This window comes from Phyllobates terribilis, unplaced genomic scaffold (genome assembly GCF_046119375.1).
Source record: "Phyllobates terribilis strain yellow unplaced genomic scaffold, ASM4611937v1 Scaffold_9__5_contigs__length_417890890, whole genome shotgun sequence".
Taxonomy (NCBI): Eukaryota; Metazoa; Chordata; class Amphibia; order Anura; family Dendrobatidae; genus Phyllobates; species Phyllobates terribilis.
The window spans coordinates 304,471,983-304,486,267 of NW_027362769.1; the positions used below are offsets into that span (position 1 = coordinate 304,471,983).

Genomic DNA, 14,285 nt, shown 5'->3' on the forward strand with positions numbered 1-14,285 from the left:
CTATGCCAGAAATGTAAGACTATTTTCTTCCATAATATCACCTCATGGCTGCCTTATTTTATTTTACAATAATATTTTGCACATAAAAATGAGAACAGTATTATCACTTTCATGTTTCTTTTTTTTAAACAGATTTCCCATCTACTGAAGGAACCATAATACTTGGTGTATACCCCCTTTTATGGTGCAATTATTCACTAGAATGGATTTGTATTTCTAGTGAAAATATCTTGGGGAATTATCACCCCACTAAACTGGCGAAAGAAGATAGGAAAATATGGCACATACCATAATTGTGCAATAATTTCCAACATTTTTTGCCGTTGCCGCCATGAATGCCACTTTTCTAAAGAACTTAGAAGGAGGGTTGTGGTCTGCCGTCTTGCTGCAAATGTACTATGATGTACTGAGCAGATCTGCAGCAGGAAAAACAGGGATTGTGTCACAATGACAGCATGCAGACCAGTAAGTGACACATTGCTGGAATCAGGCTATCAGCTGCTACACCCGATGCTCTCAGATTATATAGCAAAAACTTGGTGTCAGATTTCCTTTAATGAACTCTGAGGCATGACTCACATTTATGTATTTTGGTCAGTTTTTTTGCAACTGTGTTAGTAAGCAAGAACCAACAGTGGAGCATAAAAAGGAAAAGCAAAATAAAAGATGAAAAACCGGCACCATGGAACACGTGGTCATATATGCTAAGCGTGGAACTGACCAGGCAGCAATAATAACCGTGTGCTCAACCAGAATAAAGACATGCAGTACAGACCAAAAGTTTGGACACACTTTCTCATTTAAAGAAATTTCTGTATTTTCTTGCTTTGATGACTGCTTTGCACACTCTTGGCATTCTCTTGATGAGCTTCAAGAGGTAGTCACCGGAAATGGATTTCACTTCACAGGTTTGCCCTGTCAGGTTTAATAAGTGGGATTTCTTGCCTTATAAATGGGGTTGGGACCATCAGTTGTGTTGTGCAGACGTCTGGTGGATACACAGCTGATAGTCCTACTGAATAGACTGTTAGAATTTGTATTATGGCAAGAAAAAAGCAGCTAAGTAAAGAAAAACAAGTGGCCATCATTACTTTAAGAAATGAAGGTCAGTCAGTGCAAAAAACTGGGCAAACTTTGAAAGTGTCCCCAAGTGCAGTTGCAAAAACCATCAAGCGCTACAAAGAAACTGGCTCACATGAGGACCGGCCCAGGAAAGGAAGACCAAGAGTCACCTCTGCTTCTGAGGATAAGTTTATCCAAGTCGACAGCCTCAGAAATCACAGGTTAACAGCAGCTCAGATTAGAGGCCAGGTCAATGGCACACAGAGTTCTAGCAGCAGACACATCTCTTCAACAACTGTTAAGAGGAGACTTTGTGCAGCAGGCCTTCATGGTAAAATAGCTGCTAGGAAACCACTGCTAAGGACAGGCAACAAGCAGAAGAGACTTGTTTGGGCTAAAGAACACAAGGAATGGACATTAGACCAGTGGAAATCTGTGCTTTGGTCTGATGATTCCAAATTTGAGCTCTTTGGTTCCAACCACCGTGTCTTTGTGCGACGCAGAAAAGGTGAACGGATGAACTCTACATGCCTGGTTCCCATCGTGAAGCATGGAGGAGGTGTGATGATGTGGGGGTGCTTTGCTGGTGACACTGTTGGGGATTTATTCAAAATTGAAGGCATACTGAACCAGCATGGCTACCACAGCATCTTGCAGCAGCATGCTATTCCATCCGGTTTGCGTTTAGTTGGACCATAAATTATTTTTCAACAGTACAATGACCCCAAACACACCTCCAGGCTGTGTAAGGGCTATTTGACCAAGAAGGAGAGCGATGGGGTGCTACGCCAGATGACCTGGCCTCCGCAGTCACCAGACCTGAACCCAATCGAGATGGTTTAGGGTGAGCTGGACCGCAGAGTGAAGGCAAAAGGGCAAACAAGTGCTAAGCATCTCTGGGAACTCCTTCAAGATTGTTGGAAGACCATTTCCGGTGACTACCTCTTGATGCTCATCAAGAGAATGCCAAGAGTGTGCAAAGCAGTCATCAAAGCAAAAGGTAGCTACTTTGAAGAACCTAGAATATAAGACATATTTTCAGTTGTTTCACACTTTTTTGTTAAGTATATAATTCCACATGTGTTAATTCATAGTTTTGATGCCTTCAGTGTGAATGTGCAATTTTTATAGTCATGAAAATACAGAAAAATCTTTAAATGAGAAGGTGTGTCCAAACTTTTGGTCTGTACTGTGTAGGATTGAAAAATAGAGAAAATGGTGGCACACACCGGTTCTGTATAATAGTCCAAAATGTATTCACAACATTAAAATGATTGGCATGGGAGACAGTGGCATATAGAACGAATGACGGCCGTTTTGCGTCTGCCTGCCCTTCAACGGGTCCTAGACAAGAATAGGGATTTGGGATCAACACCCTGCTTTAATACCCCACCTCTGACACAGACACCTCTGACTTCAAAATTCCAGGTATGTTCAGCTGTATCACATCTAATGTAGTGTACTTAATTTTATGTACCAAATGTCGAGCTGGGAGTCCGTATGTTGGGGAGACAGGGCAAAAACTTATAACTAGGATAAAATCTCATCGCCACACAATAAAAGAATAAATTTACCAGGGGCCAAATATTTTTAAATCCCTGATCACGCTTTATGGACATGAAGTTACTGATATTAAAAGGTAACTTCAAATCTCAGAGAGACAGAAAAATTTGGGAATAAAAACTCAGGACAACCTTTGACACACGCTGTGCAGGAATGAATGTGTCGCATGGATTTATGTCATTCTACATCAATGAAGGAATGTGCTCCTCACACCTGTGGGGGCATCAACATCCTGGACCAGACATCAATTACAGGACAATAAAACTTTCACACTCCTGATTTATGAACTGCACCACTATTTACTGCCACAACTATCACATTGATAGTTCTGCTTCATGTCACTTGCCTTATTACTGCATTATCCCTGTGTCCTGTTGTGTATAAATATGTGACTCTTAAGATATTGTATTACACTACTGTATGTCTGATGTAAGACATAACAATAGATGCAATTTCTAACATTAGATGGATAATGGAAAACGCCAAAGAACACAATCAGATCTATTTTTGTTTCTTCTACTACAGCAAAGCTTTCGAGTGTGGTGATCCCCAGAAACTTTGCCATAACATGAATAACATGAAAGATATGGTATGTTGAACTATCTGATCAGCCTCAGTAGCAACTTTTACTTCGACCAAGAAGCAACAGTCTGAATGGAACCCAGTGACACAGCTGCATACTTTCCCCATTTTTCTTCAATTCATATACAAAAGCTATTTTCAGGAAGGTTGGACTTGCTGAAAAAGAAGAAGGAAACAAAAGTGCTGGACAAAACATGAACAACCTTAAATACGCAGGCGATACAACATTGATAGCACCAAAATAATCTGTATACAGGAGCCCATGACCAGGAACAGTCAGTCCACTATGTCTCCTGTCATATAATCTGTATACAGGAGCACAGGACAAAAAGCAGGCCACTATGTCTCCTAGCACTTAATCTGTATACAGGAGCAGTCCACTTTGTCTCCTAGCATATAATCTATATACAGGAAACCAGAACACAGAGCAGTTCACTATGTCTCCTAGGATATAATCTGTATACAGGAGCCCAGGACACGAAGCAGGCCACTATGTCTCCTAGCACATAATCTGAAAGCAGGAGCCCAGGACCAGTCTGCTATGTTTCCTAGCACATAATCTGTATACAGGTGCCCAGAACACACAGCAGGCCTCAATGTCTTCTAGTATATAATCCGTAAACAGGAGACCAGGAAACAGAGCAGGCCGCTATGTCTCCTAGTACATAATCTGTATACAGGAGCCAAAGACACAGAGCAGGCCGCAAGGTCTGTTCGTACATGAGCAGCCTGCAGTGTAGACAGAGGCTGGTCTGTGTAGCTATGTAGAAGCAGAGTCAGATATGCTATTTACTTATAACAATGATAACTGTGCAAACTCCTGCATTATCATCTTTGTATTAAAAAGTCAACAATGATAATATTTAGTTGAGGACAAAAAGGTACACAGATAAATCATTGCCGAATGTATACCAGAAAGAATCTTTCGGCATAGTGTACACGTCTGGGTATGTCAGTGAGAGTACAGGTTATGGTCACAAGGAGGGGATGAACAAATGCACATTCTGCTTCAGATATGGAGTGAAATCAGATGCTCAGGCTCAGGATTTCAGCAGCAATCCACTACGAATACCCAAATTAGCTCTACTAAAGTTCAATGGAGATCAGACACCGCTTTTCAAGATGATAAAATCTGTAGCATTATTATTACTCAATGCTAAATTTCCCATAGCATGTAAAAAGTGGGAATTAAAAACCCCACCAACATGTATTGCTGGCAGAATGGTGGCAGATTGTGCCTGGATCCGAATACAGAATCCCCTATGTGTGAACATTGCTTAATATATTTAACATAAAGGTATGAACAGAAACTTCAGCTACATTCACACATCTGAGTCCCACCATCACAGAGAAGATGTGCTTGCATTTTTCTTCTCTTACAAATTTATTAACTTAAGTCTATAAAAGACCCGGGGAAGATGAGGTTTTCATTCAAGTTTATCACTAAAGCAACAGATCTGCGAGGCATGGAAGTGAAAAGGAAGCGGTCTGATTCGCATCCGTGTTTCACACATCCCCATAGACTTGGACACGGATCAGAGAAGGACATGCTCTGAGTCTCATGGATCTCACACTCTGATCTGTGCATAAATCCTTTCTAATAAATGTGTGCGGTCGGAGAAGAAGAAAAAAAATCGGACAGCACCCAGATGTATGAATGCAGCCTTGCTCTCAATTTTTCTTCAGTAACATTTGCTTATCAGAAGCTCCATTGGGAGTAGGAACATTTTGTGATTCAAGTCGGTATGTAATTCTGTGAGCCAGCCACTAAGTGGTGATGTTATCTATACTATTGTGAATAGGTAAAAATACCGTCCATTTGCCACTAGGGGGGGCTGCTGAGTGACAAATACCCTTTTAGTTTTGAAGGATATTTTCATTTCAAGAAGAAAAACAAGAATAAAAGCTAAGTATTACCCACAAAAATGAAGCATTATTTACAACACTATATGGAAGCACATCATTGAGAACAATATAACTTGCTGAAGAAAACTACACAACACATACCTGTCATAGGTTTCCTTTAGGTCTCTTGCTAGCTTGCACTTTGGTAAAATATGGTGAAATGGTGATTGTGGACCGTCCTCTGCTGTAGAGGCACAAATATCTGATTAATAGAGATGAAGAAACATAATTGTGCATCCAAATATGTAGTGTTTTTGCTGATTCGGGGCGATAATGCTTCCGATATGGTAGAGACACAATTTGTTGAGTCTTTAATGAAATAAATAAAACCTGCGTAACAGGTCCATGTGAGTGCAACACTGAGTGATATTAAGGTAACTTGTAGTCACACCCAAATGTTAAGATTTTGGGTAGCAGGACACAGACATCTGTCAATAAAGATCCTCAATTCTCCATTATTGTGCACCTCATATGTAATAATTTAAATCAGCCACTAGGTGGCGATGTTAGCTATACACCAGGCTATCGCTGCTCGGGGATACATAAAGGAGCTCTCCATTTTTTTCTATGATCCGTTTTAAGTTTGATTAACGAAGCAATGAAATGAACGGTGCCGCATGTAAACAATGTAGTGATGCTGGCGTCCATCCATACATGATAAACACTTACTCTGCTGCAGCCCTATGTAAAAAGACAGTAGTGGGGGAAGCATCTGTGCAAACATCTGGAGCCCCAGACAATGAGCAGCCAAACATGCAGGCAATCATCTACGAGTACTAGTAGCAATCCAGCCAATTACCTTGTTATATTATCATAGGGTGGCTGCAACAGGGCAAGATATATTATCATGTTGGCAAAAAAGTCATCTCATTTAGAAATACTTACAAATTTTTATTTTGGCTAGGCTGTAAAAAGGATAGCATCTGTTACTGGTCACCAACCAGTGCCTATAAAAGTGTTATTAAATATGACTATTAATTATCCCATGTGATAAAGTGATGGCATATAGCTACACCTCCCCACCTGGTTGTTACCCTAACAGCTCACATGAATAGCACCATGCTGCAGCCCCCAGCACTGCGGATGGCCCATGATGCCACTGCGCAGGAAGAAGGATCTGCATGGCCCCCTCATACTCACAATACTGGTGGGTGTCCCAGAGGTCGACAAGCCAAGATGAGGAAGTGATGGCATATCCTGGGGTTATACCATCACTTCATAACACTAGAATAACCCTTTAAGGTTTAAAGCAGCACTAAAGCAAAGGGGGTTTTAAACAATGAAAGTTTCCATTCACTGACTGCAAGCAATCAATAGGAATAAGAAACTCCTGTCCTTCCCGGTACTCACTGTCAGACATTGCGGACACCTCGTCCTGTATGGCCAGGATCAGCTTGGCCTCTCTGGTGAGGTACTGACAGCGGCGCTCCTCGTGCTGCAGGACAATGGCAATCCTCCTGGACAGATTGTGCAGACAGTTTATCACAGAGGGGTCCGCATTAGCCTGGAGGACACAAGAGGAGACAACAATGACTTGTACAAGTGTCTGGTGGGGGCCCAACACCAGAGATTATCATCATGTGGCAAAATCCTATTACAGCTCAAGCCTCATTGATCACCAGCATTTCTATACATAAGACTGGTGATGAGAGGAGGGCAGTGGTCCACAAGTATCATCTGTGTGCAGATATTACCCAACACTACTGAGCAGCAGATGCTGCATGATCCCCGCTCATACCATCACCAGGACCTCCGGTATGACTATATGTGGGATACAGTACTGATCATGGGCCAGGAACGTCTGGGTATCTGGTCATTATTACAATAAAGGACACTGCACTTCATAACCGGCTTTCACTAATGGCATTCTGGACTCAAAATAATAATATCATTTCTGTGTGACTCTGCCAATTTCTATGGATATAGCTAAATAGGCATGAGAGAAGGATAAACAGAGGGACAATACGGTGGAAACTGATCCATGTATGTCCAATCCCGGATTTTTCCTGATAGAAGTTATATTAAAATTTCCATCTAGTTATTATTGACCATAGATAACTAACAGGATCTGATATCATAGATCTCATGTCCATGGCCAGCTTTATATGACAGTGCAGGCTGATGATCTTTAGCCATTTATACTGTACTAGCTATTGAACCCGTTCTACGCCCGGGTGGCGAGCATTTTTATTGGTACATGGTCTCCCATGCTGGTATGTGCTGCCTCCCTCCTGGTATTTGTGCTGCCCCCATCCTGTCCCCACCATCCTATCCTAGTACGCATGGCACCCCTCATCTCCAATCCCGGTATGTGTGGCACCCCCAATCCCAGTATGCGTGGCACCCCTCATCCCCAATCCTGGGGTATGCGTGGCACCCCATCCCTCACCCCCCAATCCCGGGGTATGCATGGCACCCCTCACCCCCCAATCCTGGTATATGTGTGGGTACCCCTCACCCCCCCAATCCTGGTATATGTGTGGGTACCCCTCACCCCCCCAATACTGGTATATGTGTGGGTACCCCTCACCCCCCCCAAATCCTGGTATATGTGTGGGTACCCCTCACCCCCCCCAATCCTGGTATATGTGTGGGTACCCCTCACCCCTCCCAATCCTGGTATATGCGTGGGTCCGCTCATCCCTTTCACACTGTTCACACATACAAAAAAAATAAACAGTTATACTCACCTTTCTTCTTTGTACTCCAGCGCTGCTGCGTTCTGTTCTGCTGGAGGCCGGGGGAGGAGTGCGGTGTCGGAGCACCGAGCTGTCTGGGGCCATTTTGCTGAAGACACACTGTAAATGTGTCTTCAGTACAATGGCGCCGGATAACGCAATGCGCACGCGCCGATCCGACGCCTCACTCCGCCCCCGGTCTCCAGCGAAGAGAGGAGCTGCGGCAACGCTCCTCCCGGTCAGGTAAGTATGGCGCCGGAGATCGCGGTATGCGTTCAGTGTCTACACACTCTCCGGCGCCATACACTCCTCTTACCTGTAACGGCTGGATGCGGTCTTCTGTCTGGAGCCAGACTGCGCGTCACGCATGCGCAGTCTATCGAGGCTTCAGACAGAGGGACACATCCCCCGTTATATTATAAATATACAGCTTTAGGGCTTTTTCAGATGTCTGTGATCATCGGTCTGATCTCTGGTCACAATGCACGGATTGGCCGCACATCTCCTGACCCGAGTGTGACAGCTCCATATATTTATATGAGGATATCACGCTCAGGTTGGGTGAAGTACGGCCGGTCCATACATTGTGATCCGAGATTGGACCAATGATCACGGACATCTGAAAGAGGCCTTAAGCCACGGCCCCACGATCAGTATTTGCTCAGTATTTTTTCTCAGGAGTGGGAGACAAAACCAGGTGAGGAACAATCAGAGAAAAGGTATAATAGAAACAAGTCACCAATTCTGCCTTTATCACCCACTCCTGGTTTTGGCTCCTACTCCTGAGAAAAAATACTGACCGAATACTGATCAAATACTAATAGTGGGGCCGTGGCCTTATACTGAGCATTTTATAGCAGGAGATCTACACACAGTTTTAGTGGCCAGTCTGGTCACCTTTTCAATGTCCAATAAATGGTTATTTGGCCCCAATTCATCAAGACTTTACACTTTGCACGCCAGGCTCGGAGTAAATGCACCAAATTCATAAAGATGTGCGCCTCTTATCCCTCAGGTACCGTGCTCCACAGCCAAAGTGTACTCTAGTCAGGGAATGGAGAGCATTTCGGCCCAGCACTGCCGGGAACTGGTGTAAAAACAAAAGTCACAAAACTTCTGTGAGTCACACAAAATGATATGTACTTTGCACACAGGTTTAAGCCAGAAGCATGGAGAAAACTATTTCATGAATTGGGGCCTAGGAGCTTAGATAAAGCTTGTATGCTGCAGACTTCGTCACACCGATCAGCTGGACACGGTCCATAGTGTGTGTTAGAGCATTACATGGATCTCGGCATACAGAACCCCCCTCCCGATTACACATTACAATGATATTCTCCTTCTCAACACATATCTACACTTACACTAGGAGAAAAGCATTCGAGTGCTAATTGTTCTGTATATAAGTATACTTCATTCTATTATTCTATAAAATCTTTGCTTACAATTCTTACAAATACATCTATGGCCACAGACTCCTAATTGGGCCTCATAAATGCAACTTTTGGCAATGTTAACACAGGGCAATTACAGTAGCTGTTACCGCCCATAATAAAGCATACATAGGGTGTGTGGCAGAAACAGTTCCTAGTACTGTGTTTTTGTGAACAAATGCCTACAAATATGGAATAGAACATGTGGTTTTTAAAGACATTGTGCCCATTAAAATTCTATATTTCATACTATTGTATAAGTGATCCGTCATAAAATTCACATTCAGCAATCTGCAGGTGATGAATGAATAGAGGCTTAGACTGCATTCATGACTATGAAGATATTTCAGCTTTGAAGGAGTCCAGTTATCCAGAAGAGGCCATCCTACCAGCACCTGCTGTACTTCTGACCTAGTGGCTCCGGCTACACCAATTAGGATCAGACGAGAGCATGAAAACCCATCCGATATTCATCTGTATGTCACACATGTGCTTGTTTTTAGTGTCCGTATTCATACATCAGCAGTCAACAATATTTACAAGACCAAATACCGTTTTCTGGGTTAATAACGGTAAAGTATCAGTAAAATCAGTATGCAATTCGGATGATACGTGCGAGATCCCATTGTTTTGTGTGCACCCATAGACTTCAAGGAGCAAGTCTCATCTGAAATACAAAAGACTGGTGCGTACTGCGATTGTTTTCACATCCATATAATACGCTCATGTGAACAAGCCCTTACTCATTAGTGGACAAGCTCCCATTAACTATTATTAAAATGTTCTGGGAAGACTTTTACAGCAGATTACCTGGATAATCCATAGAGATTACAGGCACACGGACATGCATGGTCACACTACAGTTACAGAGAGATGTGGAAACACCAGAGTCAGTAGTCTGGTTGTGCAGTCACTGCACTGCTGGTAATGTAGACTAAGCAACCCCCCAGTGCGGACAGAAATGGCACTAACACATACAGTAGCGCAGGTAGGATGGGATCATTGTGGGGAGACCTTACAGCGCTGCTCAGGAACACGGCGGCCATATTCCCATATTATCAGGGGGTGTCAGATCTATCAGAGCGGTCTGACATTACGCATCTATGATGACAGATATGGCCGCTTGTGACTCGGCGTTCCCTGAAGCCGGCATTTCTGATGTGTCACGATTCTGTAGTGGCTGATTTGAAGGGAAGGTCTGGATTACAGGGAGGAGGTATACAGATAAGGCAGAATTAGGACTGTATGTATCTTATCACCATAGGGTGTCCTGAGCGGCTAGACTGCTGACTAACGTGTTTACCACAGGAACACTATAGATTAAAAAAGCCATACTGAATCTGCAAGCGCAGGACGGCACGCCTCAATGTCTGCAGAAATGCCGATCTTACCACACACAGGGATAGAGATCATCCTTATAATATGTACAATTGTAATATGTCATCAGCTTCAATTACTCTTTATTATCTCTCAGATTACCTGCCCTTTCACATAGTGTAATATATATACACAGGAAACCTTATGTTGCCAACACATTTACATTAAAGACAGTGGATGGACAGCACAACCTCTCAGGTCATTACACCCATTTGTATGTATCTTGGACGTGTGTGTGCAAAATATATCCGAGTAATGAATGAGAATTAGATACTGAGCACTGAGCACACCTCTAACCAGGCAGAAATACTATGTGATAACAGTACACACGACCTGTGCCCGGGGCCACACACAGCCTGCAATGCCATTCTTTATTGCCTTTATTCATTATTGATTGGTATAATGTGGTCTTCAGACTAAAAAAAAGTTGTGCATGCCACCTAAGAGACCCTATTACAAGGTGATCATCTCCTTAAAAATGAGGACATGGAGAAGATGAGATGTAATAATGTCCAGTAGTGATGCAGCTGCACCCCTGAATGGCTGGAATATGCTGGGAACGGGACCCTCCTTGTAGGATCTTATTTGGTAGCTGTACTGCAACCTCACATATATCAATGTACATTTACTAACAGATGACAGGCAGCATACACCAGAGGCTACAGTACAGGGAAAGTGGTGCTGACTAAAAAGGGAGTCACAGACAGGAGATAATCCGGCATCCGGATCCTTGATATAGTCAAAATCCTTCTTTATTGTAGCATAATCATAAAGCCTCAATATACATGACACAGAAATATAAAAAATGACAAACGTTTCAGAAAAGAAAAAATTTCCAATTTAAAATGTTTCTGTATCATGTATATTGAGGCTTTACGATTAATCTACAATAAAGAAGGATTTTGACTATACCAAGGATCTGGATGCCGGATTATCTCCTGTCCGCATTTCCCTCACAGTCAGTGGGATCACAGGTGAGCCGACTTCTACCTCATTTCCTCACGATGAATAAAAACCCCACAAATCTCTTTTCGTATGGTCAACCTAGAATGGTCCTTTTCATCAGTATTTTCTAGGTGATGCCAGTCGCGTAGCTGTGTAGCTGCAGAGACCGGGCCCACACACAATATAACCATCATACATTAAAAGTACTTAAAGGGCATGGTAAACTTATTGTATTACAACAGTCAATGAATGGAGCCCTTACTTGTTACGTCTCTCTGATGTGCGATTGTTATATGACCAAGACAAGAATAATGTTCTCGGAAAACAAATAATGAAGGACTCCATTCAACGACTGCCAGCAGAGGCTTTAAAAAACACACAAAGGCATGGAAGTATACAAGAAGATTACAGAAAGAATAGGTTTTAGAAATACCCTGCAAAGAGGACATGAAGCACATACTGTGTATTTGATGCATGTGATTATGTATATGGGATTGATGTGGATCCCGGACATCTCTTTCTTGTATGGCATCATACAAAAATTTATATGATAAATGGCTGCCTTCCACAGCAAAAAAGCATCATCAATAAGTCAGGATTTCCATTTATGCAGTGCGTCTTTCCCTACGCTATTGCTGGTGAACCTGCATATATCGTCCCTCTATAAAATGTGACCATATAAGCAAAGCCATTACGTGTTTGGGACACCTCCTACAACTCCATAGCTTTCTTGGATACATAACTGCTAAATTTTCACCAAATATCTGCTTTAGGCCGAGTTCACACGATGCGTTTTTCATGCGTTTCCGCGGCATTTTTGCAGTTGCGTAAACGCCGCAGAAACGCATGAAAAACGCATGGTAGAAGGGAAGCAATGTTCCCCAATGGAAATCCGCATGTGCTGTGCCCATGATGCAGATTTTTCCGCAGCGTTAACGCTGCGGTCAAAAATCCGCAGCATGTCAATTAATTTTGCGGAAACGCGGCGATTTCGCCGCCATTGACTTGCATTAGAACGCGCCAATTCCGCAAGACAGCATTTGTACTTGCGTAATTGGTGCGTTCTAATGTGCGGATGGTACCCGGGTGTGGAGGAGAGGAGAGTCTCATCCACACCCAGGTACCATTAAAAAAGCTGTAAAAGAAGAATAAAATAAAAAATAAATGTATTCTTACCATCTGTCGGCCCGCACAGCGCTCCCGCTTGGTTCCCGGCACTTGCAGTGAGTTGTAGGACCTGCGGTGACGTCAGAGTCATGTGACGGGTCACGTGACGCTGACGTCGGCAGGTCTTTCAATTCAAAGTTGCCGGCGAGGGAGAACAGATTGAGCAGGACAGCGCGGGCCATCGGAGGTAAGTATATACACTCTCTCGGTTCACACTGTATAAATCCATGCTGTTTGCATGGATTTATATAGTGTGACCTAGTTGTCAAGCACTTTCCAGGTGATGCTAACATCGCCTGGAAAGCGCTTGTCAATCTGCATGCGGAAACGCATGTGAATCTGCATGTGGATCCGCATGTATTCTGCAGGAAAAACGCATGCACAATCTGCATGCGTTTTTTCTGCCAGGGAGATGCAGAAATGATGCAGAAATGAAGCAGAAAATTTCTGCATCGTGTGCACATACCCTTAAAGTCTCTTCATGTCGTCATGTATCAGGTATTACCACTGTGGATCTCAGGACATGCAGAGATGTGAACACTGCAGAAAAGCTGCAGCAAAAATCTATTAGTAACATTTCATTTGTGGGTGGGGAGGGAAATAATGCAGACCCCCTTTAGCCTTCGTTCCCACAATCAGCTTGGCGAAGTTTTCATGTTGCAGATTTTCTGCACATATTATGTGAACTCGATTACTTGCATTTTTTCAATGCGTTTTTCACTACATTTTTTGTCTTTTTGGTTTGTCATGTTCTTAACCAAGCTGCTTTGTTTTTGATACTTCCTGTTATTTGGCTTTGACAAAATGTAATTGATATGTTCATTTGTGGATTGCATGTGTTTCTGATGCGTTTCCGCCACAGAAATCCACTAAAAAAAGCATTTGTGTTTTTCACCAGCAGATTTTCAACATCTAATACAAGTCTATAAATCCGCACATAAAACTCGGCGTACCCGCAGGAGAACATGACATGTTGCAGATTTTAAACACGCACCGCAGGTCAGTTTACGGGGCGTAAAAAACAGAATGGACGTGAGAAATCTAGAAATAAAAGACTTGGGTCAGTGTGCTATCTGCTAAAAAACTGCATAGCACTCCCCCGATTTCTAGGCACATGTGCACAAGCCCTTACCAAAAGTGATCTTACCAATTCTCCATGTATATAAAATATTAACACTAATAAGGGCTTGTGCACACGAGCGTATAAATTGGACAAGTGCTATCCTATTTTTTATCGCATATTCCATGTTATTCAATGAGGCTGTGCGCCCACAAGGAGTTTTGGCTTCGTCTTACAGTTCCTGCAAATCTTATGGGATTTATAGAAATCTCATGTCCATTATGCTTCTTTTTACACGGTGTAAACTGATCGGCGGTGCGGGTTTCACATCCACATGTCATTTTCTCTTGCGTTTAGCCTAAAGGAAACTGAACACAATGGATATGTAAAACCCTTTCATTTCTAATAGCTAAACCCAAATATTTCATTGCCACCCCAAATACACAGAGGTTGTCCAGTTTGGATTACCTGTTAAGAAGGTTGAAAAAAAAAAAAAAAAAAAAAGTTGTCTTT

The 14,285-nt window shown here is 42.8% G+C and overlaps 1 protein-coding gene across 4 annotated transcripts in view; it reads right to left on the minus strand.

Annotated features, from left to right (window-relative positions):
• The window catches only part of NPRL3 (NPR3 like, GATOR1 complex subunit), a 77,719-nt gene that overhangs the window by 40,915 nt on the left and 22,519 nt on the right, over nt 1–14,285 (minus strand). For 3 of the 4 annotated variants that reach the window (XM_073647930.1, XM_073647928.1, XM_073647931.1), the window contains 2 exons: nt 6,463–6,616; nt 5,215–5,296 (listed from right to left, as the gene is read on the minus strand). In XM_073647930.1, the coding sequence (XP_073504031.1) occupies nt 5,215–5,296; nt 6,463–6,616 (236 nt within the window). The remainder of the gene's footprint in view (nt 1–5,214; nt 5,297–6,462; nt 6,617–14,285) is intronic. The other variant, XM_073647929.1, reaches the window with a different exon arrangement.